This window comes from Myotis myotis, unplaced genomic scaffold, assembly GCF_014108235.1.
Source record: "Myotis myotis isolate mMyoMyo1 unplaced genomic scaffold, mMyoMyo1.p scaffold_m19_p_9, whole genome shotgun sequence".
Classification (NCBI taxonomy): domain Eukaryota; kingdom Metazoa; phylum Chordata; class Mammalia; order Chiroptera; family Vespertilionidae; genus Myotis; species Myotis myotis.
In genome coordinates, this window is record NW_023416401.1 from 89,174,038 (window position 1) to 89,200,492 (window position 26,455).

At 51.4% G+C, this 26,455-nt stretch overlaps 2 protein-coding genes across 4 annotated transcripts; one reads left to right on the forward strand and one right to left on the reverse strand.

Moving 5' to 3' along the window:
* The first annotated feature begins 1,927 nt into the window (after positions 1–1,927).
* Positions 1,928–18,197, forward strand: NELFCD (negative elongation factor complex member C/D). 3 transcript variants are annotated; one of them, XM_036322204.1, is made up of 15 exons: positions 1,928–2,065; positions 4,577–4,689; positions 4,940–5,049; positions 5,833–5,942; positions 6,981–7,088; positions 7,575–7,727; positions 7,936–8,066; positions 8,690–8,855; positions 9,142–9,276; positions 9,683–9,822; positions 10,395–10,509; positions 16,928–17,023; positions 17,097–17,237; positions 17,569–17,698; positions 17,785–18,197. In XM_036322204.1, the coding sequence occupies exons 1-15, from the start codon at positions 1,979–1,981 to the stop codon at positions 17,817–17,819; spliced, it is 1,770 nt and encodes a 589-aa protein (XP_036178097.1). In that variant the 5' UTR covers positions 1,928–1,978; the 3' UTR covers positions 17,820–18,197. The 3 variants fall into 3 exon arrangements, with proteins under 3 accessions (XP_036178097.1, XP_036178098.1, XP_036178100.1); XM_036322205.1 differs by lacking the exons at positions 17,569–17,698; positions 17,785–18,197 and adding an exon at positions 11,359–11,396; XM_036322207.1 differs by lacking the exons at positions 16,928–17,023; positions 17,097–17,237; positions 17,569–17,698; positions 17,785–18,197 and adding exons at positions 11,359–11,396; positions 13,586–14,414.
* A 58-nt stretch (positions 18,198–18,255) lies between these two features.
* On the reverse strand, positions 18,256–26,073 carry CTSZ (cathepsin Z). The gene is made up of 6 exons (XM_036322208.1): positions 25,814–26,073; positions 25,427–25,590; positions 22,236–22,415; positions 20,219–20,369; positions 19,750–19,912; positions 18,256–18,765 (listed from the first exon to the last, which is right to left on the reverse strand). Exons 1-6 carry the CDS (start codon positions 25,951–25,953, stop codon positions 18,655–18,657), a joined length of 909 nt encoding a protein of 302 aa, XP_036178101.1. The 5' UTR covers positions 25,954–26,073; the 3' UTR covers positions 18,256–18,654.
* Between the last annotated feature and the right edge of the window lie 382 nt (positions 26,074–26,455).

The window sequence follows — 26,455 nt, forward strand, 5'->3', positions numbered from 1 at the left end:
GACTTCCACCTCCAGCCACCTGCAAGACAACTCCACAGAGGGGTTCCGATGGCACCTCCAATTCTGCGAGTCCCTATCTGAATTCAGGATGGTCCCTTGCAGAAACCTGACTTCCTCCATCCCGGGCACACAGGCTGCAAGTCTCAGCATCTTCCTGGCCCACTCAATAGCCACTCCCCACCCCCCTCCCAAGACTGCTACATTCTCTGGACTGAACCTCAATCTTAGAGCATCTACCCCAGCCCCTTCTTAACCCGTTAACTCCCACTGAGGCCTCCCATCTTGCATTCCCATCTCCAAGTTCCCCAACATAAGGCCTCCCCCCTCAGCTATGGGGACACAGCACCAAAAACCCAGATATGATCTGTCACTCCCTCAAAGCAAGCAAACCAAAAAAAACCCCAAATGTTTCCTCCTCGTCATAGTAACTAATACTTACTGAGCACCTACTGTGTGCAAGCTCCATGCTAAGGGGTCTAAATCCTTCCTAATAGCCCTCAGTTGAAAACCTAACTCCCTACCAGGATCTGGCCCTGCCTGTCTCCTCTGCTTCATCTGGGCTTCTCCCTGGCCTGCCTGGTGCCACTCTCAATGGCCTTTGTGTTCCAAAGACACATGGCAAGCAGCTCTGCTCTCCTACAGTGTTCTCTCCCGGTCATAGCTTGCTTGACTCCTTTTGGCATATGACTCAGAGAAGCTTTCTCTGGTTGGCCGAAGTCATTCCCTTCTATTATCACAGAACACTAGCACTTGTCATCCTCTGTCATTATTTTATTTGTTCTCCTCATTCAGCTCCCTGGGTAGATGTAGCTTCCCTCAGGGTAAGGACCATGTCCAATTTGTTCACCAATGAGCTCCAAAAGTAGCATAGAGTCAGGCACAGGTAAATAAACAGTGCTCAAAGGAATGAAAGAAGGAATGAATGAAAGCACAGTGCCTTCCTGGGGAGCCCTCCAGAAATCATCCTATTATCAGTATCCAGCGCTCTTGTCTCTGATGCCCTTACAGCATCCAGAACAGAGGGTGTTAACATCTTTGTTCAAAACTTTCCATGAAGTCTGGAGGTTCTTGCTTTTGGACCTCCTACTATGTGTTGAGAACCATGCTTTGGGCTTAAAAAGCATCATCTCTGTTATTCTCAGCAGCTACCACAGGAAATAAGCACCTACTGTGTGCAAGCTCCTCTTTTCTAGGGCTCCATTTGTGGGCTCTAAGTACTTTGGCCTTCATGGGCCCTTCTTTCATAAAGAAATATTAAAAATTACATATTATACTGCATTAGTTCTTTATACCAATTATACATATACTAATGTAATCCAGGCTGGATTCATTGTTATAATAGTTATTGTTCTTCCGATTTAAAAGAAATAAAAACATTTTCGTGGGCCCTAGACCCTGTGTCTGATAAGTCAGCCCTGCTATGGGGCCAGTTATCCGACGAGGAAGCAGATGATTTCAGGACTAAAAGTCACAGGTTAGAAGTGGAGGGGACGCGAACCCAGGCCAAGCATGACTCTAGCTCAGCCGTGGGCAAACTACGGCCCGCGGGCCGGATCCTGCCCATTTGAAATGAATAAAACTAAAACAAAAAAAGACCGTACCCTTTTATGTAATGATGTTTACTTTGAATTTATATTAGTTCACACAAACACTCCATCCATGCTTTTGTTCCAGCCCTCCCGTCCAGTTTAAAAGTTTGCCCACCCTGCTCTAGTTCAAAACTTCTAACCGGCTGTGCTCCAGGGTCACTCCAGGACGTTCCCTAGGCCCGCACCCCACCCAGCTTCCAGGCCCTCAGCACCTGGGTCGGGGAGCCTGGGGCAATTCCCGGTGCCCCGCCCCTTCCACTTGGCCCCGCCCCCGCCCCCGGCTTGGGCTGAGGCACACGGCCGCGGGAGGCCGGGCCGCGGGGCCGCGCGTGCGCTCTCCCGCCCGTCGTGCGCATGCGCCGTGGCCGCGCGCTCGCTCCCGGGAGACGATGGCGGGGGCCGCGCCGGGCGCCATCATGGACGAGGAGTACTTCGTGAGCGCGGCCGAGCGGGGCGACGAGGCGGACGGCGGCCAGGTGAGGGGGCACCGGGCGGCCCGCCCCCGCCGCGTCGGCCCCGCGGTTACCTTGTGGTGCAAGCACAGCGCGCCGCCCTGCCCGTCGCCTCCCACCCCGGCCGGCGGGGCCCGCCCCTTACGTCCCGCCCACCCGCCCGCCAGGGCCACGCACGCGGCGTGTGGGCTCCGCGCCTGCCCTGGCGGCCCGCAGGGCGGGGGCAAGGGCGGCACCAGCCGTGACACGGGGTGACCCCAGGTCCCTGCCGCCATTGCCACTGTATCAAACTGCCGGCCCCCCACGTGGCCCGATGGGCCGACGCAGTGGCGGGTGGAGTTGGGAGCGCCCCGTCCTCAAGTTTGCCACGTGGCACCTTCGAGGCCAGAGTCGGGCAGGGCCTCGCCTCGCTGGGCAGGGCCTCGCCTCGCCGGGCGCGGGCGCAGGGGCATGGCGGCCCGGGCTGCGGCCCACTGACCGAGCCTCAGCCACGACCCAGTTCCGCCCCCACTGGGCTCGCGCTGGGGCTGGGCCCGGCGAGCTGGCACTGTCGCTCGCAATGGCGACCTGTACCTGAGCAGACGAGGAGAAGGGCAGGGAAGATGAAGGGGTGGCTGAGCTGAGTTCGGGACGATGCTGCTGGGTTCATTTTTGTGACTCCTGTCCTGTCCCCTGGGGCCGAGCTTGCTGATGGAGGGAAGTGGGGAGATGTGACGTCCACGCGGGGGAAGCATGAGCGAGGGCAGAGCCTGGCCAGGGGCAGCCGGAGGCCGAGGGCACCCCAGAGCGGATGTGTCTTCGGGGCGCGACGCCTGCTTGGCGGCTTAGGAAGGTGGCCGGCCCGGCCCAGTGGCCGGGTTGGTGGAGCATCGCCGGGTACAGAACGGTTTCCGGTCGATTCAGGTCAGGCACATACTTAGGTCAGGCACATACAGGAGGCAACAGATCCGTGTTTCCCTCTCTAAAATCAGCAAAAAAATATTCTCGGGTGAGGGTTAAAAAGTAAAACATTTCTAAAAGATGCCTGTGGCATCGGGTGAGCGGTGAGAGGGGAATGCTGGTCCTGTGACACCCCCAGGATAGAGAGGGAAGATGGCGAGAAGGGCCTCGCAGGACCGACAGGCGGGGGATTGAGGGTGCCTAGGTCTGTGGCCTTGGGGTAGCAGGCAGATGGGGAGCCTTGTACTGAAATATGGGCTGGAGGGGAAAGGTGAGGCCAGTTTTGGATCAAGTGAGTTTGGAATTCTGGTGGGGCATCTGAATGGACATGAGAATAGACGGATGAACACTTGAGTCTGGAGAGAGAGAGAGAGGTATCCATCCATCAATCGATTGATCGAGGCTAAATTCTGGATTCACGGGCAGGGAGGTGGTCTGGTCCGAGAGGAGATGGAGGAGGAGGGAGGGGGGTCCAGGGTCGAGGCCCAAGACTCATACAGGAGGAGGAGCCTCGGGGAGTCCCGCGTCCCTCACAGCCTTGTTCAGGGCTCCCGGGCAGGCACGGTCTCAGCGGGGACCCCCGGTCCGCACAGGGGTGGCCGACTTCTCTGTAACGGCCACGGGGCTTTAGGCTGTGCAGGTCTCTGCAGCCACTCAGCTCTGCTCTTCTAAGGGGAAAGCAGCCATAGGTACCATGTTGTTAAAAAACGGGGTTGGCTGTTGTTCCAATACAGTTTTATTCACAAAAGCAAGAGGAGGACTGGATTGGGCCGCGGCCACGATTGCTGAGTCTGGCCCAGCTCTGGCCCCACGGAGAGTCAGTGACATGGAGGTTGGTCTCTGACTAGTTTGTGAACTTGGGTGGAGAGACACGCCTTGTCTTCCATGTTCCTAGGTCCCTGGGGGTCAGCCAGTGCTCCCAGCGCACAGCAAGTGTTCAGGAGCCCCTGCTTGTTCGTTAGGACAACAGAGGGAAAGCTGGGCAGACCTCGGGGTCACTGGTCCACGGTTATCACATCATCCTGCTGCTTTGTCCTTAGACTCGGGAACGTGCTTAAGTGGTTTCCAGGTAGAAGGGGGCTAGAACCCAGCCAGGGCTGCTTATACGATGCAAGTCTGTGGTCTTTACTAACAGCAGATGGGCGGTGTGTGCCTGCAGGAATCACTATTGCCTTAACTTGGCCAGAAAGCGTGAAATGGCACATACAGAATAATAGTAAAAACAGTAATAGCTAATGTCTGCTGAACTCTTACTAAATGGCAGGCACTGGATTTGGCTCTTCCAAAAATTAGCTGTGCAGTCCTCCCAACAGCCAAGTGGGAGCAGGTGCTTTGATGCCCTTTGTTTAACAGGGAAGGTGCCCAGAGGCGAGGTGGCTTGTGTGACCGCGTGCACAGGTTCTCCAGGGTAGAGGCCAAGACAGACCCCCTTGGTGTGACTCTGGATCCCATTTTCTTGGCCAGCCCACTCCCTGAGAGTCGCACGGAAGTCACATGTAATAATGTGCCGTGTGTGGAATAATTTGAAGGGGACAGTGTGAGAGAGACTTGTGAGGTTACCGGAGCGTGTGTTAATGGAGAAATGGCCCCCCGCAGGAGGAGGAGTATGCCGAGGGGGAGGATGACGCTGAGGTCCAGCAGGAGTGCCTCCACAAGTTTTCCACCCGGGACTACATCATGGAGCCCTCCATCTTCAACACTCTCAAGAGGTACGAACGTGAGAAGGGTTATTTGTTTTGGGACGAGGGTGGCGATAATTTAGGGAAGGTTTTGTAGTGGGCCCAGAAGGTGACCTGTAAAAGTAAGAATGCTGTGATATTGGACAGGAAGGCTTCTAGGGGTCCCCTCCACACTGTAAAAACCTTAATAACCTGTCCCTCCTTACCTGCCTCCCTATTGTCATCCACCCCCTTGCCTGTCTACCGTCACTTTAGGGTGAGAGTTTGTTCCTTTTTCTAGGTACTTCCAGGCAGGAGGGTCTCCAGAGAACGTGATCCAGCTCTTGTCAGAGAACTACACTGCTGTGGCCCAGACTGTCAACCTGCTGGCCGAGTGGCTCATTCAGACAGGTGCTCTGGGCGGCCCGAGTGGCTCATTCAGACAGGTGCTCTGGGCGGCCCGTCCTGGCTGCTCATCACCGTCTCCCGCTTTTTCGAAGACCTTTGGGTCATTATAATGCCGATAAATAGGAAAGCTTCTCTGTCTTCCTGGTTTTTAAGACGTAGTAAGATGGAACTGAACTTTCCTACCCTTATCTTTCATTCGGGAACTGAGGTTTACAGATAGCCCACTACTGTGATTCTCATTGGACTGTTATACGGTGTATGGTCAGTGTGCCATTTCAGAGGCCCATGATAGCAAACAGCAGATGGTGGACAGTTTAGGGCTGAGTATGATTGTGGCTTTCAGCGAATGTGATCAGAGTAGAGCCTCCTGTCAGTCACGAAAGTGGCTGCGACGACACAGTAAGACTTCCTGAAAACGAGTCTGTCATCGCTGTCACAGTGGTTAGACAAGTGTCTCTGCTGGCTGGCATCTGCTCCCTCCTCCTGTGCAGGGGTGTGCCTGTCTGTCCCCCTGCCTGTCTGGTTTGGTCATTTGTCCTTGTCCTTAGCGAGGACTGAAGACATTGTCCTGTCTGTGTAGAAAAGGGTAGAGCATCCTTGTGTTCTGCTCTGTGCTCCTTTGGGCTCTTAGCACTGAGTAGGGTTACTAACTAGGAATTTTTAAAAGAGATCCCAGATCCTCAGTTGTCAGAAGCAGGTCTCTGATATTTGTCTCACGTATAGACTGGAGCTATCTACTTTCTTTAAAGCAACACAACGAGTTGAGAGGTTGTCGTTCTCTCTCAGGCGTTGAACCCGTGCAGGTGCAGGAGACCGTGGAGAATCACTTGAAGAATTTATTGATCAAACACTTTGACCCCCGCAAAGCAGACTCTATTTTTACTGAAGAAGGAGAGGTGAGGGGCCTTTTTTTCTTTTTCTAATACCAGTTCCTAAGGCCTTTTGCTAATTCCATGTGTACAGTGGAGTGTGGCATGTTATATAAGAAATGTAAGAGTTAGGGACTAAAATCGGGGTGTGAGCCAGAAGTTGCATCGAGTCAGAATTGCCCTTTAAATACCACACTTGGTCTAGTGGGGAGAGGCACACAGGTACCAGCTCCAGAGAAAGAACAGCAGATTCCCACCTCCCATTCCGTGCTACTCTAGGCACAGGCTCTGAGGTGGTGTGGTTTGTTCATTTAGGTCCTCCAAAAGCAAGGTGCCAGGGCTGGATTAGTAAGTGGGAGGTTTGGGGGGACACACCTTTGAGGAAGACGGGTAGTGGCTAGAGGAGGCTGAGGAGCTGTGAGGCAGGTCTGACTCCGGAAGACAAGAGGGAGGGCGGGTACGAGGGGTCTCAGACGATAGTGCAGTTGTCAGAAAGTTTCAGCAGTGTCAGAGTCTGCAAGCCACAATCACCTGTCACTGGAGCCCTCAGAGCCCTGCCACCCTCAGTGTCTGGGAGCAGCCTATGGGCAGCTCAACCTTGGCGCGGAAGGCTGGTGGATGCAGAGCACAGCCCTGGCAGCCATGCAGTAGGAGAGCCGAGAGTCACATTCCCATGACTGCTTCACCAGTGATGGCAAAGCCATCTGCGCTATTTCAGTTGCCTGTCCTCTGTGCCCAGGCGCACAGCTGATTTAGCAGGAAGCAGTTGTGCGTGTGATGTACTCCTGTGCGCGTGCTTCTGTGGGACTCTTGGAAGTCTCCAGGAAGTGCCTCGGCGTGTCCTGTGTGGAGTCGGCTCTCCCAGAAGCCGTGAGTGGGTGTTCAACTGTCACTCAGCTGCCCGTGTGGCGTCAGCAGCTCTGGGACTGTGGGGCCACATCCAATGCTCCCAGGGCTCTACTCTGCAGCTGAAAATATCCGTGATTGTTTAGACAGCACAGTCTTCACTAAGCTAATGCTGGGCCTCACCTCTCCCTGTCTGTCTGTCTGTCTGTCTGTTGGCAGACCCCAGCTTGGCTTGAACAAATGATTGCACATACCACATGGAGAGATCTTTTCTACAAACTGGCTGAAGCTCATCCAGACTGTTTGATGCTTAACTTCACTGTTAAGGTAGGAAGAGGGCCAGAGTCAGAGAAAGACAAAAGCATTCATGAGCAATTGTTATTTTTAAGGATGGTTAGTGGGTGGGTGATCTTTCTCCTTTGAAAGACTGCATTTGCTTTTTGGGTAAAGGCCTTCATCTTACTTTAGTAAGCCTTACATGAGAAAGAAAAGCACAGAATTTGTGTGTGTGCTTTTGGGTCAACATATCTGGGGTTTCTAGGATTTGGCAGAAACAGAGAGTCCATTGTGTCCCAAGGGGGCCTTTAGGACTGCCTGGTCTGTCTCCTCCATTTCACAAAGAAACTGAGCCAGGTGGTCGGCTTGGGCACAAACCTAGTTAGAGGCGAAGCAGGGTCAGAGTGAAGGTGTGTGACTGAGACCAGTGCTTGCTTGTCCCATCTCACCACGAACACTGATAACAAGCCAACTTGCTGTGAAATGTGTAGCCGCTACTTGCTGACACTCTGTTTGGCTTCTTATTTTTGGTTGTAGCTTATTTCTGACGCAGGGTACCAAGGGGAGATAACCAGTGTATCCACAGCCTGCCAGCAGCTGGAGGTGTTCTCTAGAGTACTCCGTACCTCTCTGGCTACAATTTTGGATGGAGGAGAAGAAAACCTTGAAAAAAATCTTCCTGAGTTTGCCGTAAGTTTTTAATTGATCTCGGAGTGGAAGGAGGCAGTTGGGTCGAGCATTTCCCGTGTGAAATGCCCCTTCCTTTAGGGGACACCCCGGCCAAAAGCTCCTTCCACAGTGGCAGCTTCCTTCAGGAGGACAGGGTCATCTGCTCTTTGCTCTGCATTTGTCATTGCTGTATCGTGAAACCTCACACTCTCTCCCTGGAAATTTTCAGAAAATGGTGTGCCATGGGGAGCACACATACCTGTTTGCCCAGGCCATGATGTCTGTGCTGGCTCAGGAGGAGCAGGGCGGCTCCGCCGTGCGCAGGATCGCTCAGGAGGTCCAGCGCTTCGCCCAGGAGAAGTGAGTGGTGTCTGTGATCACCGGGTCCCGCTAGGTGCCCCAGTACACCCCCCATTGCCCTGCTTCCACAAGCGAAGATTCTAGGCCCTCTTATCCGGTCACACAGGCAGCCTGCCTCTGACCCCCAAGCTGGAGAAGCCAGGGGAACTTCAGGACGTGGGGAGGCCTTGCTTCCTTAAGTGTTGCTTTGATGAATAATTTGTTAAGTACTTGAAGATTGTTCAACTCACTGGAGTTTTGAACCTGTGTTTTCATATATGGGGATTTATCAGCTGTAAATAAGAATAGTCTGGAAGTGGTTAGTCAGTAGTCTAATTATTGTGGTGGTGTCCATATTGTAGAATAAGATTAGCTCTTTATTTTCTACTGGTGGAGTCTTAACAAGGTATTTAGAAAGTGAGTGGTTCCTTTTAGGAAGTCTGCGAGCTGTGTTGGAGCCCTTCCTTCCCGGTAGCTCCAGGTGTTGTCGCCTGGGTCAGTTAGTGAGTGTACCGTGAAAGCAGGACTAGGAAAAACAGATCCCAGCCGTCAGAGCATTCACGGAGGAAAAGGGAGGCGGGGAGGGGTCACTAATGGTGTATGCTCCCTTACTGACGATGAGATATCTGATTGTTTTCACCAAGAGGCCATGACGCCAGTCAGATCACACTAGCACTAGGCACGGCTGCCTCCTACCCGAGGGCGTGCCAGGCCCTTGGGGCTATGTTGTCCAAAGGAGCCCTGAATCCGGCTGACATCACAGTCCTGTTCAAGATGTTTACGAGCATGGACCCGCCTCCTGTTGAACTCGTAAGTGCCTTTTCATTGTAACAGTAAAGCGGGGCACCCCGTGCCGAGTTGGAAGGGGGACTGCAGAAGTCTGTGTCTCTCTTAATTCTCTCACGCCAGTGAGCACAAACTCCTGTCGAAATGTTTCTGGGCATTGCCTGGTCCTCCCCATCCCACGCCAAGCCCACACACTGAAGCAGCTGCTGGGTGTGCGCCACTCACGGCCCACCACCCACCACATGAGAGCGCGTGGACTCACCTGCCATGTTTCTGCGTCCCTTCCCAACTTGTCATGTGTCCTCCCCAGATCCGGGTGCCAGCCTTCCTGGACCTGTTCATGCAGTCGCTCTTCAAACCCGGTGCCAGGATCAACCAGGACCACAAGCACAAGTACATCCACATCTTGGCGTATGCGGCCAGCGTGGTGGAGACCTGGAAGAAGGTGCTGTTAGGGACACAAGTGACCCCCTCCTCTCGGCGGTTGGGGATTCTGGCTACAAGAAATCATGAGCCCGTATAGTGTCAGAAATGTCTTTTTTAGTGTTTATTCATAAAACAGTCGAAGTGCCAAAAACAGTCTCAAGAAAATGAACACAGCATCTCTACTACTTATTCAAACTATAGTTTGAAGTTTGTTGTGACTAAAGAATGAGATCTTAAAAAAAAAAGAGACCTTTTTCAGTCTCTCTGTAATGTGTGCCTGGGGAGGGTGACAGTTAAATGTAAATGGACCCCTGACTTCAGAGTAGGGAGGGGCCTTTGCAGGGAGAGGTGGCCCATAGCAGATCACCCCACTGGCTAGGCATGTGCTCCGTGGGATTCACCAACGGGGTTGGGGGTGTTTTCAGAACAAGCGAGTGAGCATCAACAAGGATGAGCTGAAGTCGACGTCGAAGGCGGTCGAAACCGTTCACAATCTGTGTTGTAATGAGAACAAGGGAGCCTCTGAACTGGTGGCCGAGCTGAGCACACTCTACCAGTGCATCAGGTAAGCAGACCACTTGGGGCTCACCTTCATCCCTTGGAGTAGTTTGCTCAAAACCCTGCAGAAGCTTCAGAAATGTTTACTCATTTATTTTTTCTTGTTTGAATGTTTATAGAGAACTTTAAACTGAGTTACAAAAACTGATTTGGAGAAAAGGGTCTATTGACAGGAAAAGTTAGACCCAACAATTATGCCAATTATATCAGTAAGAGTTCATAGAAAAGCTTACAAATGGGTGTTCTCTAGGCGCTTGAGTCTTTCCCGTCAGCCTGTGCTATAGGGACAAAGAAGGAGTTTGCTAAATAACACTGAACTTCAGCCTGTCCCCCAGCTCCCGCGGGGCTGCATGGATGCTCTCCTGTCAAGCGGGGAGGAAGTAAAGGAGCCGAGCGCTGAGCAGGGTTCTTCACTGCGTGTTGGCAGGGAGCCGGCTCATCTCACTAATGGGTATCTCCCTTGCAGAGAGTATCAGAAAGGATTGATGGGATAGATTGAGCTTGTTGTCCTTGTTTTTTAAACCTTTGTTTGTTGCTGAAAAAATTTTGAAAGGGAGCATTGTGTCTTGTTACCGGCAGGTTTCCAGTGGTGGCGATGGGTGTGCTGAAGTGGGTGGACTGGACCGTGTCAGAGCCTCGGTACTTCCAACTTCAGACTGACCACACCCCGGTGCACCTGGCGCTGCTGGATGAGGTAGGGGCGGGAGAGCCACACACAGCACACAGTGGTGCGTTGACTAAAGGGAAACGATTTGATCATGGGCTAATGCATAGGAACCAGAGTTAGTGCCCCTAGCATCCCATCAGCGTCGAAACAAAACGACATTGAAGAAAACATTGTACCAGGACCTGCGGCACTGTCCGTCCTTGTGCTATATGTGCTTGTGTTTCTAGCACATCTGTACAGTGAACTCAGGAAATTCTTATCAAAGCACGTTATTTCATTTTTATTTCCAGTTGCCCCTCCCTTTGTCAACTGTCAGTTGCATGTACTCATGCTTCTGTTTAGACTTTATTTCTATCATTATTAAAGCAAATAGAAAAAAGTATTTTTTCTGCCTTTTGTATGAAAAAAGTTAGCATACCTTGCTGTCTATCATCCACTTATATTAATATATTAACTTAGATATCATTTCTTGCTATCAATAACTTTTCTGTTGTCCCTAAATATTATATTTGTCTTATTGTTTGTTTATTTTTTCTAATTTCAGAATTTTTAAAAATAATTCTTTATTGTTGAAAGTATTACATATGTCTCCTTCTCCCTCCCCCCACCTGACCCCGTCCAGCCCATCCCCAGACCCAGGACCTCACTGCCCCATTAACTGTGTCCATGAGCCATGCATATATGCATACAAGGTCCTTGGTTGATTACCTCCCACCCACCTACCCTCCCCGCCTTCCCTCTAAGATTCTGCACTCTGTTCCATGCTTCCAAAGCTCTGGATACATTCTGTTCATTAGTTTATTTTGTTATTTAGATTTCACATAGGAGTGCAATCATGTGATACTTGTCTTTCTCTGACTGACTTATTTCACTTAGCATGATACTCTTCAGGTCCCTCCATGCTGTCTCAAAGGGTAAGAGATCCTTCTTTTTTACTGCTGCATAGCATTCCATGGTGTAAATGTACTACAGCTTGTTTATCCACTCATCTACTGATGGGCACTTGGGCTTTTACCAGATCTTAGCTATTGCAAATTAATGCTGCTATGAACTAGGGGTGCATACATTCTTTCTGATTTTTATTTCATGTATCTCTAGGTTATATTCCTAGAAGTGGGATCACTGGATCAAATGGCAGATCCATATTTAGTTTTTTGAGGAAACTCCATACTGTTTTCAGTAATGGCTACACCAGTCTGCATTGACACCAGCAGTGTACTAGGGTTCCCTTTTCTCGATATCCTCACCAGCTCTTGTCATTTGTTGACTTGTTGGTGGTAGCCATTCTGACAGGTGTGAGGTGATACCTCATTGTCATTTTAATTTGCATCTCTCTGATGATCAGTGATCTTGAGCATTTTTTCATATGTCTCTTAGCCATCTGTATGTCCTCTTTGGAGAAGTGTCTAGTTATATCCTTTGCCCATATTTTAATTGGATTGTTTGTCTTCCTTCTGTTAAGTTGTCTGAGTTCCTTATATATTTTGGATTTTAACCCTTTTTCAGATGTATCATTGCCAAATATGTTCTCCCATTAGGTGGGCTCCCTTTTCATTTTGTTGATGGCTTCTTTTGTTGAGCAGAAGCTTTTTATTTTGATGTGGCCCCAATTTTTTATTTTCTCCTTAGTTTCCTTTGCCCTAGGATATGTATCCGTAAACATATTGCTATGAGAGATGTCTGAGATTTTGCTGCCTATGATTTCTTCCAGGATTTTTATGGTTTCACAACTTACATTTAAGTTTTTTATCCATTTTGAATTTATTCTTGTGTATGGTGTAAGTTGGTGGTCTAGTTTCATTTTTTTGCAGGTATCTGTCCAATTTTCCCAACACCATTTATTGAAGAGACTGTCTTGACTCCTTTGTATGCTCTTGCCTCCTTTGTCAAATATTGAGCATAATGGCTTGGGTCAATTTCTAGGGTCTCTATTCTGTTCAGTTGATCTATATGGCGTTCTTTTACCAGTACCAGGCTGTTTTGATTATGGTGGCTTTATAGTATAACTTGAAATCTGGTATTGTGACTCCTCCAACTTTCTTCTTCTTTCTCAAGATTGCTGCAGCTATTCGGGGTCTTTTTTTTATTCCATATAAATTTTTGGAATATTTGTTCTAGAGATGTGAAATATGCTCTTGGTATTTTAATAGGGATTGCATTGAATTTGTAGATTGCCTTGGGTAGTATGGACATTTGAAAGATGTTAATTCTACCGACCCGTGAACACGGTCTATTCTTCCACTTGTTTTTATGTTCTTATATGTATTTTTTCAATGTCCTGTAGTTTTCTGAGTACGGTTCTTTTGTCTCCTTGGTTAAGTTTATTTCTAAGAATTTTAAAATTTTTGTTGCAGTGGTAAATGGGATTGCTTCTTTAGTTTCTCTTTTTGGGAATTCATTATTGGTGTATAAAAGGGCATCCAGCCCTGACCGATTTGGCTCAGTGGATAGAGCGTCGGCCTGGGTTCGATTCCAGTCAAGGGCATGTACCTTGGTTGCGGGCACATCCCCAGTAGGCAGCTGATCGATGTTTCTCTCTCATCGATGTTTCTAACTCTCTATCCCTCTCCCTTCCTCTCTGTAAAAAAATCAATAAAATATATATTTTTTTAAAAAGGCATCCATTTTTTAGGGTTAATTTTGTATCCTGCTACACTGCCAAATTCATTTATTAATCTAGAAGTTTTTGGTTGAGTCTTTAAGGTTTTCTATGTACAATATCATGTCATCTGCGAATAATGAGAGTTTTACTTCTTCCTTTCCAATTTGGATGCCTTTTATTTCTTCTTGTCTGATTGCTGTGGCTAGGACTCCCAGTACTATATTGAATAAGAGTGGTGAAAGTGGACATCCCTGTCTTGATCCTGTTCTTAGGGGAAATGGTTTTAGCTATTGACCATTGAGTATGATGTTGGCTGTAGGTTTGTCATATATGGGCTTTATCATGTTGAGCTATGCTCCCTCTATTCCCACTTTGCTGAGAGTTTTTATAGAAAATGGGTGTGGGATTTTGTCAAATGCTTTTTCTGTGTCTATTGATATGATCGTGTGATTTTTGTCTTTCAATTTACTAATGTGGTGTATCACATTTATTGATTTGCAGATATTGTACCAGCCTTACATTCCCGGAATAATTCCCGCTTGGTCATGGTGCATTATCTTTGTAATATATTGCTGGATCTGATTTGCTAATATTTTGTTGAGGATTTTAGCATTTATGTTCATCAGGGATATTGGCCTGTAATTATTTTTCTTTGTGGTGTCTTTACCTGGTTTTGGAATTAGGGTAATGCTGGCCTCATAAAAAGAGCTTGGAAGTGTTCCTTCCTCTTGGATGTTGTGGAATAGTGTGAGGAGGATAAGTGATCTTTGAATGTTTGGTAAACTCCCCTGTAAAGCAGTCCCAGGCTTTTGTTTGCTGGGAGTTTTTTGAATACTGCTTCAAACTTCCTAAGTTTTTATTGGCCTACTCAGGCTTTCTGATTTCTTCCTAATTCCGTTTAGGGAGATTGTATTTTTTCTAGGAATTTGTTCATTTCATACACATTGTCCAGCTTGTTGGCATATAGTTGTTCATAGTATTTTCTTGTGATCCTTTGTGTTTCTGTGGTGTCAGTGGTTATTTCTCTGCTTTGGTTTCTGATTTTACTTATTTGGGTCCTCCCTGTTTCTTGATGAGTCTGGCAAAAGGTTCATCAATTCTGTTTATCGTTTCAAAGAACCAGCTCTTGGTTTCATGGATTTTATGTATTGCTTTTTTAGTCTATGTCATTTATTCCTGCTCTAATTTTTATTATTTCCTGCCTTCTGCTTGCTCTGAGCTTCCCTTGTTGTTCTCATTATTTGAGTTGTAGTGTTAAGTAGCTTATTGTTGATTTTTCTTGTTTTTTGAGGTAGGCCTGTAGTTCTATGAACTTCCCTCTCAGGGCTGCTTTGTTTTTTCCTAGAGATTTTTGGGTTGTTTTGTGTTCATATCATTTGTTTTCAGGAAATTTTTTATTTCTTTCTTGATCTCATTGGTAACCCATTTATTGTTTAATAATATGCTATTTAGTCTCCATGAGTTTGAATGTTTTTGGGTGTTTTTACTGTAGTTGATTTCTAATTTCATTCCATTGTGATCTGAGAAGATGCCTGATATGATTTCAATCTTCTTGAACTTGTAGAGACTCATTTTGTGTCCTAACCTGTGGTCTATCTTTGTGTTGTCAGGTGGGTCTCTTGTAGACAGCATATATTTGGATCATGTTTTTATATCCATTCAGCTACCCTAGGTGTTTTGATTGGAGATTGGAACATTTAATCCATTTACATTTAAGGTTGTTATTGATAGGTACTTATTTATTGCCATTTTAATTCTGTATGCTTAGGTTTCTCTCTCTGTTTCTTATTACAGTAGTCCCTTTAGCATTTCTTGTAATGTTGGCTTGGTGTTGATGTACTCCTTTAGCCTTTTTTTTTTTGTCTGGGAAGGTCTTTATTTTGAATGATAGCCTTGGTGGATATAGTAATCTTGGTTTCAGAACCTTGTTTTCTATTACCTTGTGTACTTTGTGCTATTCCCTTCTGGCCTGTAGGGTTTCTGATAAGAAATCAGGTGTTAGCCTTATAGAAGAAGCTCCTTTGTAGGGAACAATTTTCTTTTCTCTTGTTGCCTTTAAGATTTTCTCTTTGTCTATAATTCTTGTTATTTTATGTGTCTGGGCTTGGGTCTGTTTGGGTTCTTCTTGCTTGGGGTTCTCTGTGCCTCCTGGACTTGTGTGACTTTTTCCTTTACCAGGTTGGGGACCTTTCCTGCCATTATTTCTTCAAACACATTTTCTATCCCTTTCTCCCTTTCTGCCACATCTGACATACCTGCTATTCAAATATTGTTATGTTTCACGTTGTCCCATCGCTCTCTTAATCTATCCTCCTCTTTTTAAATTGTCTTTTCTTTTTGGTTCTCTGATTGAGTCATTTTTTCAACCCTGTCTTCTAATTCACTGATTCGATCCTCAGATTCTCCTAATCTGCTGTGTATTCCTTCCAATGTGTTCTTTATTTGTGTAATGTCATTCTTTTTTTCTGTTTTCATAGTTACTATATATTTTTTCATGCTGTTGAGCATCTTTACCATCATTACTCTAACCTCTGTTTCAGATACATTTCTTATCTCTGCTTCATTTATCTCTTCTTCTGGAGAATTCTCTAGTTCTTTCATTTAGGGGTTGTTTCTTTGTCTCCTCATTTTTTCTGCCTGTTTTGGTTTGTGACTACTAGTATGTATGAGATAGATCTGCTGTGCTTCCCAATCTCTAGAGCAGGACAGTGTCAAACCCCATGTCTGACTAATTAGATCAGGCAAAGACTCAAAACCTCCAGACACTGCCTCTGCTTACAGACTGATAGAATGACTACTATACTTGCCCTCAGGCAATGGTTCTCAGGTGTGGTGAGAGTTTTTTTTTGTACTGGGTGGGGCATTTGCTTCTGCCTGGAAGCTAATTGTTATTCTCAGTCTCTTAATGGGCCTGAGCAACTCTGTTCCATGGGACAAGGTGTTTTCCAATATGGTGGGTCAACTATATTTCCCCCAGGCCAGGTTACCTATATAGCAAATGTCTGTGTGGGAAAGATGTCCTCTGCTGCTTGAGAGAGTGACTCAACACAGGAAACCAGGGTTTCTGCCTTCTGAGCTCTAATGTCAGAGCCCCTGATCCCAGCTTCTGCTCGCACAGCTCCAGTCCACTCTGCCCTCCCTCTGCTGGAGCACAAGGTGGGTGGCTCCACAGGGAATTTTGTATGTTGGTGCTTTAAGAGGGTGTTTGCATTTCTAGCCGTCTCTTCCTCGCAGACAGCAATTCCGCTGCTTCTTACAGGCAGATGTTTTGTGGGTACCCTTCTCATTTCTGGTGCTCTCTGATGGGGGGGCCTATCTTGGGAATTAGACCCCAGAGTTCTTAGTCGTAACCCCCACAGCTGAGATACATCTCTGGAACTTTAGTTGCTGTCTGTCTGAGCCCGGCCAGCCCTTCACGCTTTCGCCCCTCCGCCCCTCCTACCGGTCTTTAAGGGGTCTTCACTTTTGGTCCTTGGTTATCAGGGTTCTCTCCAGCAAGTCTTCTGTTGATTATTCAGGAAGTTTTTCTGTATTTTAGTTGTAAATCCAGTTTGGTCCTGGAGCAAGTCCATGCAGCATCCACTTACTCTGCCTCCATTTTTAATCTCCAAAGTGAGTTATTTCTATCGTAAACCAGGGTTTTCCTTTTGAGGACGGTTCATTGTGTAGATGTCTGTGTTTTTATTAAGTGAAGCCAGCTGACTGGCTGGGCTGAGTGATGGGGACCACAGTTGTTAGGATAAGCTGTTTATTGGCTGTGACAGTGACAGTGGCTCTGTGTGCTGATGATGAGCCTTGGGATCAGCCCTCATGCTCAGCAGGGCTTCCTTGGCCTGTTTGCAGATCAGCACCTGCCACCAGCTCCTACACCCCCAGGTCCTGCAGCTGCTGGTGAAACTTTTTGAGACGGAGCACTCCCAGCTGGACGTGATGGAACAGGTGAGAGGGGCGGGGCTGCCAGGTGGCCGAGGAGAGGGCCTTCTCTAACTGATTTCTCTGTTCACTCTTGTAGCTTGAGTTGAAGAAGACCCTGTTGGACAGGATGGTACACCTGCTGAGTCGAGGTTATGTACTTCCTGTTGTCGGTTACATCCGCAAGTGTCTGGAGAAGCTGGACACTGACATTTCTCTCATTCGCTATTTTGTAACCGAGGTCAGCAACACCATTTGTTTCATGTTCCTTACTGTGTATACTAACAGTGCCCTTTCTGGATTAATTAAGTGTGTTTTGTACCTAACCCTGAGAACTGTGCTTCCTGGTAACCATGCCGATTATGGTGACATAGATACCAGTTTCCTCCTACATGCTGGGACTGTACTGTGTTTACCTGCATTGCCCTCTGGGTCCTAGGGTCACTGGGGAGCAAGACGCTGGGTAGGGAGGGTGGTTTACTACAGACCAGCTGGCATTTCATCAGCCTGTGGTTCGAGGCTGCTCGTGGGCGTGTGTGCAGGAACAGTGACCTGTTGTCCTCTCCCTGCAGGTGCTCGACGTCATAGCTCCGCCATACACCTCTGACTTCGTGCAGCTTTTTCTCCCCATCTTGGAAAACGACAGCATCGCAGGCACCATTAAGACTGAAGGTGAACATGACCCTGTGACAGAATTTATAGGTAAGCTGGATGGGAGTGTCCCCGTGCTAGTTTACATGTCATGTTTTACCTCTTGGTTCTGACCCGTGTTCCTCCCGTTTGTAAAGCTCACTGCAAGTCCAACTTCATCCTGGTGAACTGACCCAGTACCCTCCGGAGCCGAAGCGAACATTCCAGACCAGGGGGAAACGCCTTCCAGACCAAAGGGGCTCAGTCAGCACCTCGGAAATGCGTTCTTGGGGTGAATGGCCTTTTTAAAAAGGAAAATGTGAGCAAGATAAGTGGAAAATTGCTGTTATGAGTGGTCCCCTCACCTTGTCAGTTCTGTTCACAGTATTCTCTCCCCCAGTAGGGCCTGTGTTCAGGTTACTTCTCGGGATGGGTGGTGGGAATTCAGAAGCTGAAACATTTAAATCAACTGCTTGCAAAGCTGGCTTATGTTTTCTCACAAGAACCTGATTAGTCATTTCATTGTTTTAATTTCCCAAGGACAAATAAAAACTTTCCTGTTGGGTTGAAAGGTGTAGACCCTGGTGTTCTGTTCCCATGTGTAAATAAGGCACGCTCAGGCTCCATCCTCTTGTGAAATCCCGTATTTTATTCATCACTTGGGCGATTTGAAACTGCTGTCTCCCTCTATTCCCTATTCCTTCCAAGGTGACAAAAGAACTGGTGATAAATGCCACATTATAGACTACAGTTGCCAAAAGGAAAATACCAAACCATCAATCGACAGAAATGCAGTTCACATAATTAATGTGTTGTAATCCCATCTTGGGCAGGTAGATGGTTCACTGCAGTCCTGCAGGGGAGTGGCCTGGGCTGGTTTACGCCATCCCTTCTGAGACTCTCTCGGGGGATGTGCTCCGCCAGGTGCTTAGTGCCCTCGCAGTGTGATTTGAACATCAGCTCCCAATCCTCCAAACCACGGAAGTTCATGATATTTTCTTAAAGATCTGCTCTCTGAGACATCTGCCTTAAACGATGGGGTCCCCAAATGAGCAGCTGTCCTCGATAGCAAGGTTGTATTTCGCGCCCTTCCCGTCTTTGTAGGTGCTGGTCACTATCCGCATCCAGCCTCGCTCGCCCTGTGACAAGTAGGAGCACTTGTTAGCTGGTCGCCCAGCCCGACCTCACTCCTTGCACGCCGAACACCCCTCCCCCTCTGCCTGTCACTCAGCACAGGCTCCACCACCTGCCTCTCCCTTCCCCATGTGGGACCCCTGCTTGCAAATACCTTTTGTGAGTATCTCACTTGGTTAATATGTAACATGAGGGGTGCAGGTACCTGCATGGCAAAGGCCAATTCATGGAACCAAAACATGGATGCTTTGGACCAGATGACTTAACTTCCTCCTGTTTCTCCATGTGTAGTCATTTAATACAAAATATTGACATTGTGCCTGGCCGGCATGGCTCAGTGGTAAGGGTTAACCTATGTACTGATTTGATTCTCAGTCAGGGCACATGCCCGGGTTGCAGGCTCAAGCCCCAGTTTGGGGCGTGCAGGAGGCAGCCAATCAATAAGAATATACATACAAAATATTGACATTGTGGCACTTCAACATTAATCACTTTCCCCCATTTCACAAAAACGAATGTCTGTGTCTTAAACCACTAATGGTTCACACTACTTAGAAATTAAAATTCTGGCAGTCAGTTTCTCTCCCCTGCATTTGTGACCCAAATCAAAGGTATGAAAAGTTATACAGGATCACTGGGAGGAGCCAGAACTGACAGGAAAAAGGACGAGATGGCTGTGAAGGAATATGCTAGCTAACCTGAAACTTCTAGAGCCGAGTCCCACCACCAGGCCGTTCCCCCAGAAGACACCTGGCAATGTCTGGAGACGGTCTTGGTTGTCACAACGGAGGGACAGGGAGAGCAGCTACTGGCATCTGGGGCTAAGGGCCAAGATGCTGCTCAACGCACCGCGATGCCCAGGACAGCAACAGCCCCCACACAAGTCAAGTTTCTGACCCCAAATGTCACTGGCGCTTGCTGAGGGCCCAGCTCCAAGCCACAAAGCCACAGCACCATGGATGTGAGAAATGTCAGCAGGAACATCTTACCCATGGTTCACCCCACGAATTCCGGACAATCCAGTACTCAGTCCCATCGCTGATGCCCCAGCCTGCCACGGAAATGACGTGGTTAATGTAGCTCTGCTCCTGGTACTCTGCGTAGATGCCTCCGCTGTAATTCACCATCTTTTCTGTTGCCATTATCCCGCAGCTGGGAACAAGCAGAGAGGGAGTTAGCACTTTGTGAATCAGAGTAAATCTGACTGAGATAGTGCAGCAAGTGAGTCTGCCTGCTGCCAGCCCGGCCCACAGCCCACAGCCCACAGCCCTCACTGCAACCGGGGCCTTTCCACACGCTGCCCTTCACTAGCAACCACCCGAGGGGCCCACGGCCAGCTTGGCTCCACTCCTGAGAAAACGCCCTTGGCGGCCAGCCGTCTCGAGCCTTGCGAGTAAAGCCCGCCGAAGGAACGGGGTGGCGTGCCTGCAGTGGCACCTCCCAGCCGGGGCTGCTCACCTGATGGGACCGTTGGCGTAGATCTCTGCCATCATCTTCTCCCTGCCGGCCACGGGGCCGTAGTCGCCCACTTTCCAGAGCGTGTAGTTCTGAATGGGCTGACACTCCTTGAACTCCGTGCATGTGCCACACTGGTTGAACTTGTCACACTCTGGGGGCACACACAGTCAGTGAGGGACCACCCTCAGTCACCCACCCGTGAGCACTCCAGGCCCACCCTGCACGCGGCTCCCTGACTGACACTGCCAGTCATCACCACCGCTGTGTGATCCCGCTGCTCCTTAGGCTGCAAAGGAGTCCTGAAAAGCCCGGCCCCGGGCCTTGGTGGGAAGCACAGGACGTAATTAGCGCATAGTAGGCACTCAAGAGACAGCCTTTTTTCTTTTAATGGCCTGGAGAAGGGCCCTTTCACAAACTCCATAGCTGAAAATAGAGTGTGACTGGATGGTTAGCTTGGAAGATGAGTTAGCTCTTAAGATGACTAGTGAATAGGCTGATCGTTTGGCAAAAGGAGCATTTTTGATGATTTTGGTTTGAGGTGGTATCAAGAATTAGGCTTTAACCCTACCAGACCGATTTTTCGGTAATTTCCACACAAAGGTGGAATATTGGCGCTAGATGAAAGGTAGACCTATTTTCTACAATGTCTCCAAGTTCCATCTTATTCTAACCACGTGTTTGCATGTAACTAACATTTTTCTATATCATGTTGGTTTTTTCTTTTTAATGCTCAGGCGCCCAGGTATAGGGGACAGTTAGGTTCAGGGCCTCAGGTCTGGTAGGACTGAAAACTGCAGCCTTTAGTTCTCCACACCACCCACTGCCTCTGTTCCTCAGACCCCACCTGCCTTTCCCTGCCTTTTCACAGCTTTCATGCCACCTACGTTGCTGTTCTAGTTTCTTATCAGCCCAGGTTCCTCCCCTAGGACATTCGACTCCTTGAGGTTAAAATGGCTTGATGTGTCCTTTGGTCACCAAATGCCCAGCACAACCAGCAAGTGGCCACCATTCGATAAATACAAAGACCAGACTATTTATTGCAAACAGCCAGGCTCCCGATGAGCTGCATCTGCCCTTCATCCAGGGTTACAAAGGCCAGCCCTGATGAGACCAGTTCAGGGCTGAGCAGGGCAGAGGGTCAGAGTGAGGCCCCAGGGCCCATCTGATTTCCTGGTTCCCAGCTGTCATTCTCCTCCCTTCATCTGTCCCTCTGGGGTTCTCAGATCCCTGCAGGGTTTACCACTTTAAGACTTGCCCAACCAGTCTGGGGGAATTCCTTGTGGCCGGGCAATATGGCCCTGGAGGCAAGCAGAGGGTGGTCTGTGGGATGGGCCCTGAATCTGCTGTGTGCCTCACAGGCACAGGGGCGAGGCAATCCCTTTTGTAGGAGAGGGTGGGGTGGGAAGGCACCTGGGCTCCCCCTAACCCCCTCCTGCCTGAAACAGCCCTTGAGTTGGCCCCAGCTCTCTGCTCCAGCTGACAAAGGTAGGTGACTTAAAACTGCCAATTGGGGACTTTTTCTTTTCATTTCACAGGGGAGCAGCCTCAGAGGAATGTGCCAACTCCAGGGTTTCCAGGCCCGCCTCAGTCAGCTGGCCCATGCAGGGCCTCTGGACTCCAGGTCCACCTGAATGCACACGGCCAGGGTTGTGCGGTGGGAACCAGGCCAGAGCCCTGTTCCTCCAGCGGGGCCGCCTGCTTCCTCGCAGCAGCCTGCCTGCGCTCAGCACGCTCCCGGGAAACTCACTCTTCTCTGGATAATGGCCACCTGTGCTGTTCTTACAAAGGCCCACGCAGCCACCATGTCACAACCACAACCACGGCCAGCCCGCCACAGGGACACAAGTCTGGAGAGATCCCTGCCCAGGGCTTTTCTGGTGCCCTTAGCAAGGACTATGGGCTCCAGCTCCCTGCTCCCCCAAACCCACAGGTTTGAGCCTCCCCTAGTGCCCCCACCAGGGAGAGAAGCCTAGATTGTCCTGGGAAGAGGGCGGTAGGGTGGGTGGGTGAGCCCTACTCTGGTCCTTGGCCTGGTAGTTGTTGCAGGTCTCGTCTGGAATGCCGTGCCTCTGGGCGTAGGACCACACCTCCAGGTCATTGCCCCCCTCGCAGGAGCCAGCCATCCCGCAGTCGATGACGTGCTGCACAGACAGGAGGGTGGAGGGCCATGCCCCCTTCCTCTTGATGTTGATCCGATCTGCAAGCACACCCATGGGATTCAGCACCCAGCTGCCCAGCCTGTCCATGGCTCCCCTGTGCCTCTCTGGGGGCCCTCTCCAGACTGCCTTGAGGAAGCTGAGGCTCTCCAGAGCCGTCCCCCGGCCCTTCCCTGCACTGATGTTTCTGGCCACACTACTCGAATGGAAGGGCATGTGGACAGGACCGAGCTGTAGGTACCTGGTAAGTGCCCGCTGAGGAACTGAAAGGGCCAGGAGCAAGGACAGGGACACTTGGTGAGCCCCTGGGAGGCTGGGCGGGACCAGTCCCGGGGGCACTGCGCCCACTGCTGGTGGCATCTGCACCACGGGACTGGGGGGCAGAGGCAGGGCTCTGAGCAGCCAGCCAGGATCTGGTCAGTGCTGACTCTGCCTGTGGGCAGGGCCCACACCCCACTGTGGGCAGCCAGGGACACTACAGGTGGTCCCTGCACCTACCCGGGGCCCCTGGATCTGCAGCCAATCCCACGCCAGTCCCCTCTGCTCATGTTCCACCGATTTCACAGCCACACACCCGCCAGGTGCTACCTCAGGGCTTCCTGTCGCTTTCCATCCCCAAGTCAGAGCTCGTTACAATGAGCAGAGCCCTCCACAGCCCCCCAGAGCATCCCGCCCTCCCCTCCTGCAGCCCCCGGACCCTCCCCCTGACAGAAGCTTCTTGTCACAGAGGTCTACATGGTGGGGGACAAAGGACAATGAACACGTGTCAGTGTGGAAGCATGAAGTCCGAGGGGGGAGAACTCGGGGCACATGCAGAGAGGGTGGCTGAGGCCGGAGTGGCATCCCTGTGAGAGGGTCTGCAAGTGCAGGCTCCAGCTCGGGGCAACCACGCTGGGCCCACGAGAAGGGCGCTCTGGCAGACCAAGGAAGGCTTTTGTGTTTTATCTGCAGGAAATCTTAATGGGGTGTAAGAAACATAACCCGTCCTGAGTTTGACCAGGCTCGGGCTAGCTGTTTGCAATTGGACAGCAGGGAGACCAGTTTCAGCTCCAGAACGAAGCCAGGTGTCGGGTGTGGGGGTTCAGGCTGGGTGTGGAGGTGGAGGTGGCAAGATGCAGAGGAGTTCGAAAAATATTTTGAATCGACATTTGTTGCAGGATTGTATGAGGATATGAAACAGAGGAATCGGGTATGGCAACGGCAGGTGATGGTGGGCAGAGAAGCCCCAGGCATATAACTTTTTAGTAAGGATTTCTCTTTGCCTTAAGCCAGGCCTGTCCATTGTTCCTATACATTTGGGTGAACACACCTCTGAAACACCTCTATTCAGACCCCTCCAGGGCAACCATCCAGGAAGGCACTGGATCTGGTTAACAATCCTGCAACCATGCCCCCTGCTTCCTCACCTCCCTATACTTCTGCTCATGTTCCCCCCTTAATTCCAAATGTCACTACCTGGGGCATTTGACATATTGCTTCCCGGTAACTGTCTTCAGTTTTGGCTCAAATAAAGTCTTACAAAAATTCTCTAGAGGTTTGCATATTCCTTGGTCCACAGGGGTGAGGGCAGTAGTGGGAAGGAGGGACTGTTCGGTCTGAACATATGAGGTTTGAGGGGCCAGATGTCCAAGTGAGAGGGAGTGTGGGTGCTGGGTGTAAAGCTGAGAGGAGCCTTCAGGCTGGGTGGAGCCAGGGACCTGGTCCTGGAGAAGCCGAAGTTCATTAGTGAAGCTGGGAGGACAAGGAGCCTGGAAGAGCGGGGAAGGAGGAGGGTGAGTGCTGGAAGCATTCGCTGCAAGGGTAGCCCAGGAGGTGGAGGCCCGGGCTGACCACTGGACCTGCCTGCATGGCTGCCTCTTGCCAGTGACCTTGCGACGAAGTGGGGTAAGGCTGCAGTGGGCTCAAGGATGGGGAAGAGGAAGCAGGGAGCCAGCAGAGAGTGGTGGCTGGAGGTGGGTTGGGGCTCATAGGTTCAGTGACGGCCAAATCTGAGCACAGGGAGGCGTGGCCTGGGCAAGGGACTCGCACACGTGACGCCCAGAGACCAGAGGGAAGGCATAAACTATGACCAGCTGTGTTGGGTGGCGGCTGGGCGGGCTCTGTGGAAGTCCCCTTCTGGAGACTTCTGTTTCCTCAATGAAAGTGGAAGGAGAACCCTGCTGCTGGGGAAAATGATGGAGGTTTGAGTAGAAAGTGGGAGAAGCAGTCCTCTGTCCAGGAAATTCCCTAGAACTGTGGCAGGTTCACCATCCTGAAGGGACAAAGGCAGGCCCCGCTCTCCCGCACCAGCTTCTTCAAGGCTCCCCTAGGGCCCTCCCCGGGGACAGGGCCCAGGGGACTTCTGCCTCCTCCTCTCCCCTCCCCCACTGGGGCCCTTTCACTTCCTCAACCAAGCGCCCCATCCCTGCCCACCTGCCCGGCCTTTGCCCTCGCTCTCCGCCTTAAGGCTGCCCACGCCACTCAGTGGCTCAAGCTCTGGCCCTGTCTGGCTCCTGGCCGCCCCAGCTCCTCCGAGGGTTCCTATACCTCCCAACTGAGCCTCAGCCTACCTGCCCCCTTCCTCCTCCTTCCTGTCCCCCAAAAGAGATGGGGCAAGGCCCCCAGGGAGACCCCAGCAGAGGCCACTCCTCAGCCGGCTGCCCCGAGCTCCTCTGCCGGGAGGAGACCCCTCCTCCAGGGGTGAGGTGGCTCCCCCTCCTCCCTGGCCAGGCCCAGCAGCCTTCTCAGGTGCTCTGACCTGAGCTGCCTTCCTCACAGGCCAGCCGGCCAAGGTCCCCGAGCAAAGGGCCGCGACGCAACTGCCAACTGCTGTCCAAAAGCAGCTCCATCTCCACCCGAGACACCTAGGGAGCCGCTGTGTTCCCACATCTGGATCCATCCCAGGGGCCACGTGTCACGGCTCCGATCGGCGAAGCAGGCCCACCTGCGTGGGGACCCACCAGCCTGGGTCACCGGTCCCTGCGGAGGCGGCATCGGTCTGCGGGTTCCGACACCCCATCCCGCTGGGCCCTGGGCTGGGGGGGAGCCCGCGGCAGGCCTTGGCCACACCTACCCGCCATGGCGCTGGTGCTGCCGTGCGCCCAGCAGGAGCCGCAGTACTGGGGGATGTGCTGGTTGCGGGTGACGCTGGCGTAGTTGACCCCGTCCACGTTGCGCCAGTCCCAGCTCTTGGGCAGATCCGACGGGGACAGGTACTCGTGAGGCCGCGGGTAGGTCCTGGGGAAAGACCGGCTGTCAGGACGCCCGGCCTCGCACCGGCGGGGCCTCCATCACGTGCGCCGCTCCCGCCAGGCCGCCCCAAAGACAGGGCTCCCCGGGTGTGAGAGAGAAGCTAGACCCCCACACTGATTTGACCCTCAAAGGTCAAGGGGGGCAGGGCGCCCCCGGGAGCGGCAGGGTCCCCAGGAGGCGGGCGCGCGCGCAGCCCCAGGCCGCTGACCTGCGCCCCAGGGGGGCCAGCCGGTCCCCGCGCGGCGCCCGGTAGCAGCCCCGGCCCGGGCGGAAGGGGAGCCCGGCCCGCGCGCCCAGCAGCAGCACGAGCAGCAGCAGCAGCGGCCCCACCGGCCCCGACGACGCCATGGCTCCGCGCCCGTCCCGCAACGGTGCCGATTCGAACCCCGCACCGGATCCCGCGCCGGCGCCCCTCCGCCCGCGCCTCCCGGCCCTCGCGCTCCGGCCCGGCCCGGCCCCGCCCGGTCCTTAAGGTGGCGGCGCGGGCGCCCGGACACACCCCCGGGGCGGGGCGGCCGCTCCTGCCCCCGTGACCCCGGCCCCGCCCCGGCCGCGGGCAGAGCCGCCGCGCCGCAGCCCGTGCGGGAGGGGCTGGGATGGGGTCACGCGCTGGGCGGGGAGCCAGACCCCTGACCTGACCCCGCCACTGGCCCCCGGCCACGTGGTTTGGGGGCCTGCCGAGCACATTGGAGCCAGACCTCGAGGGGCCCTGGGGCGGGGTGGGCCGGGGACGACAGGTCCGAATGTCCCAGCAGCCTGGATGCTTGAGACCCTCAGCCCTGGAGAGGTGTCCCTGTCCCGACATCCCACTGGGCCCGGGCCTCCGGGGAAGGGGCAGGGGTCTCCCCAA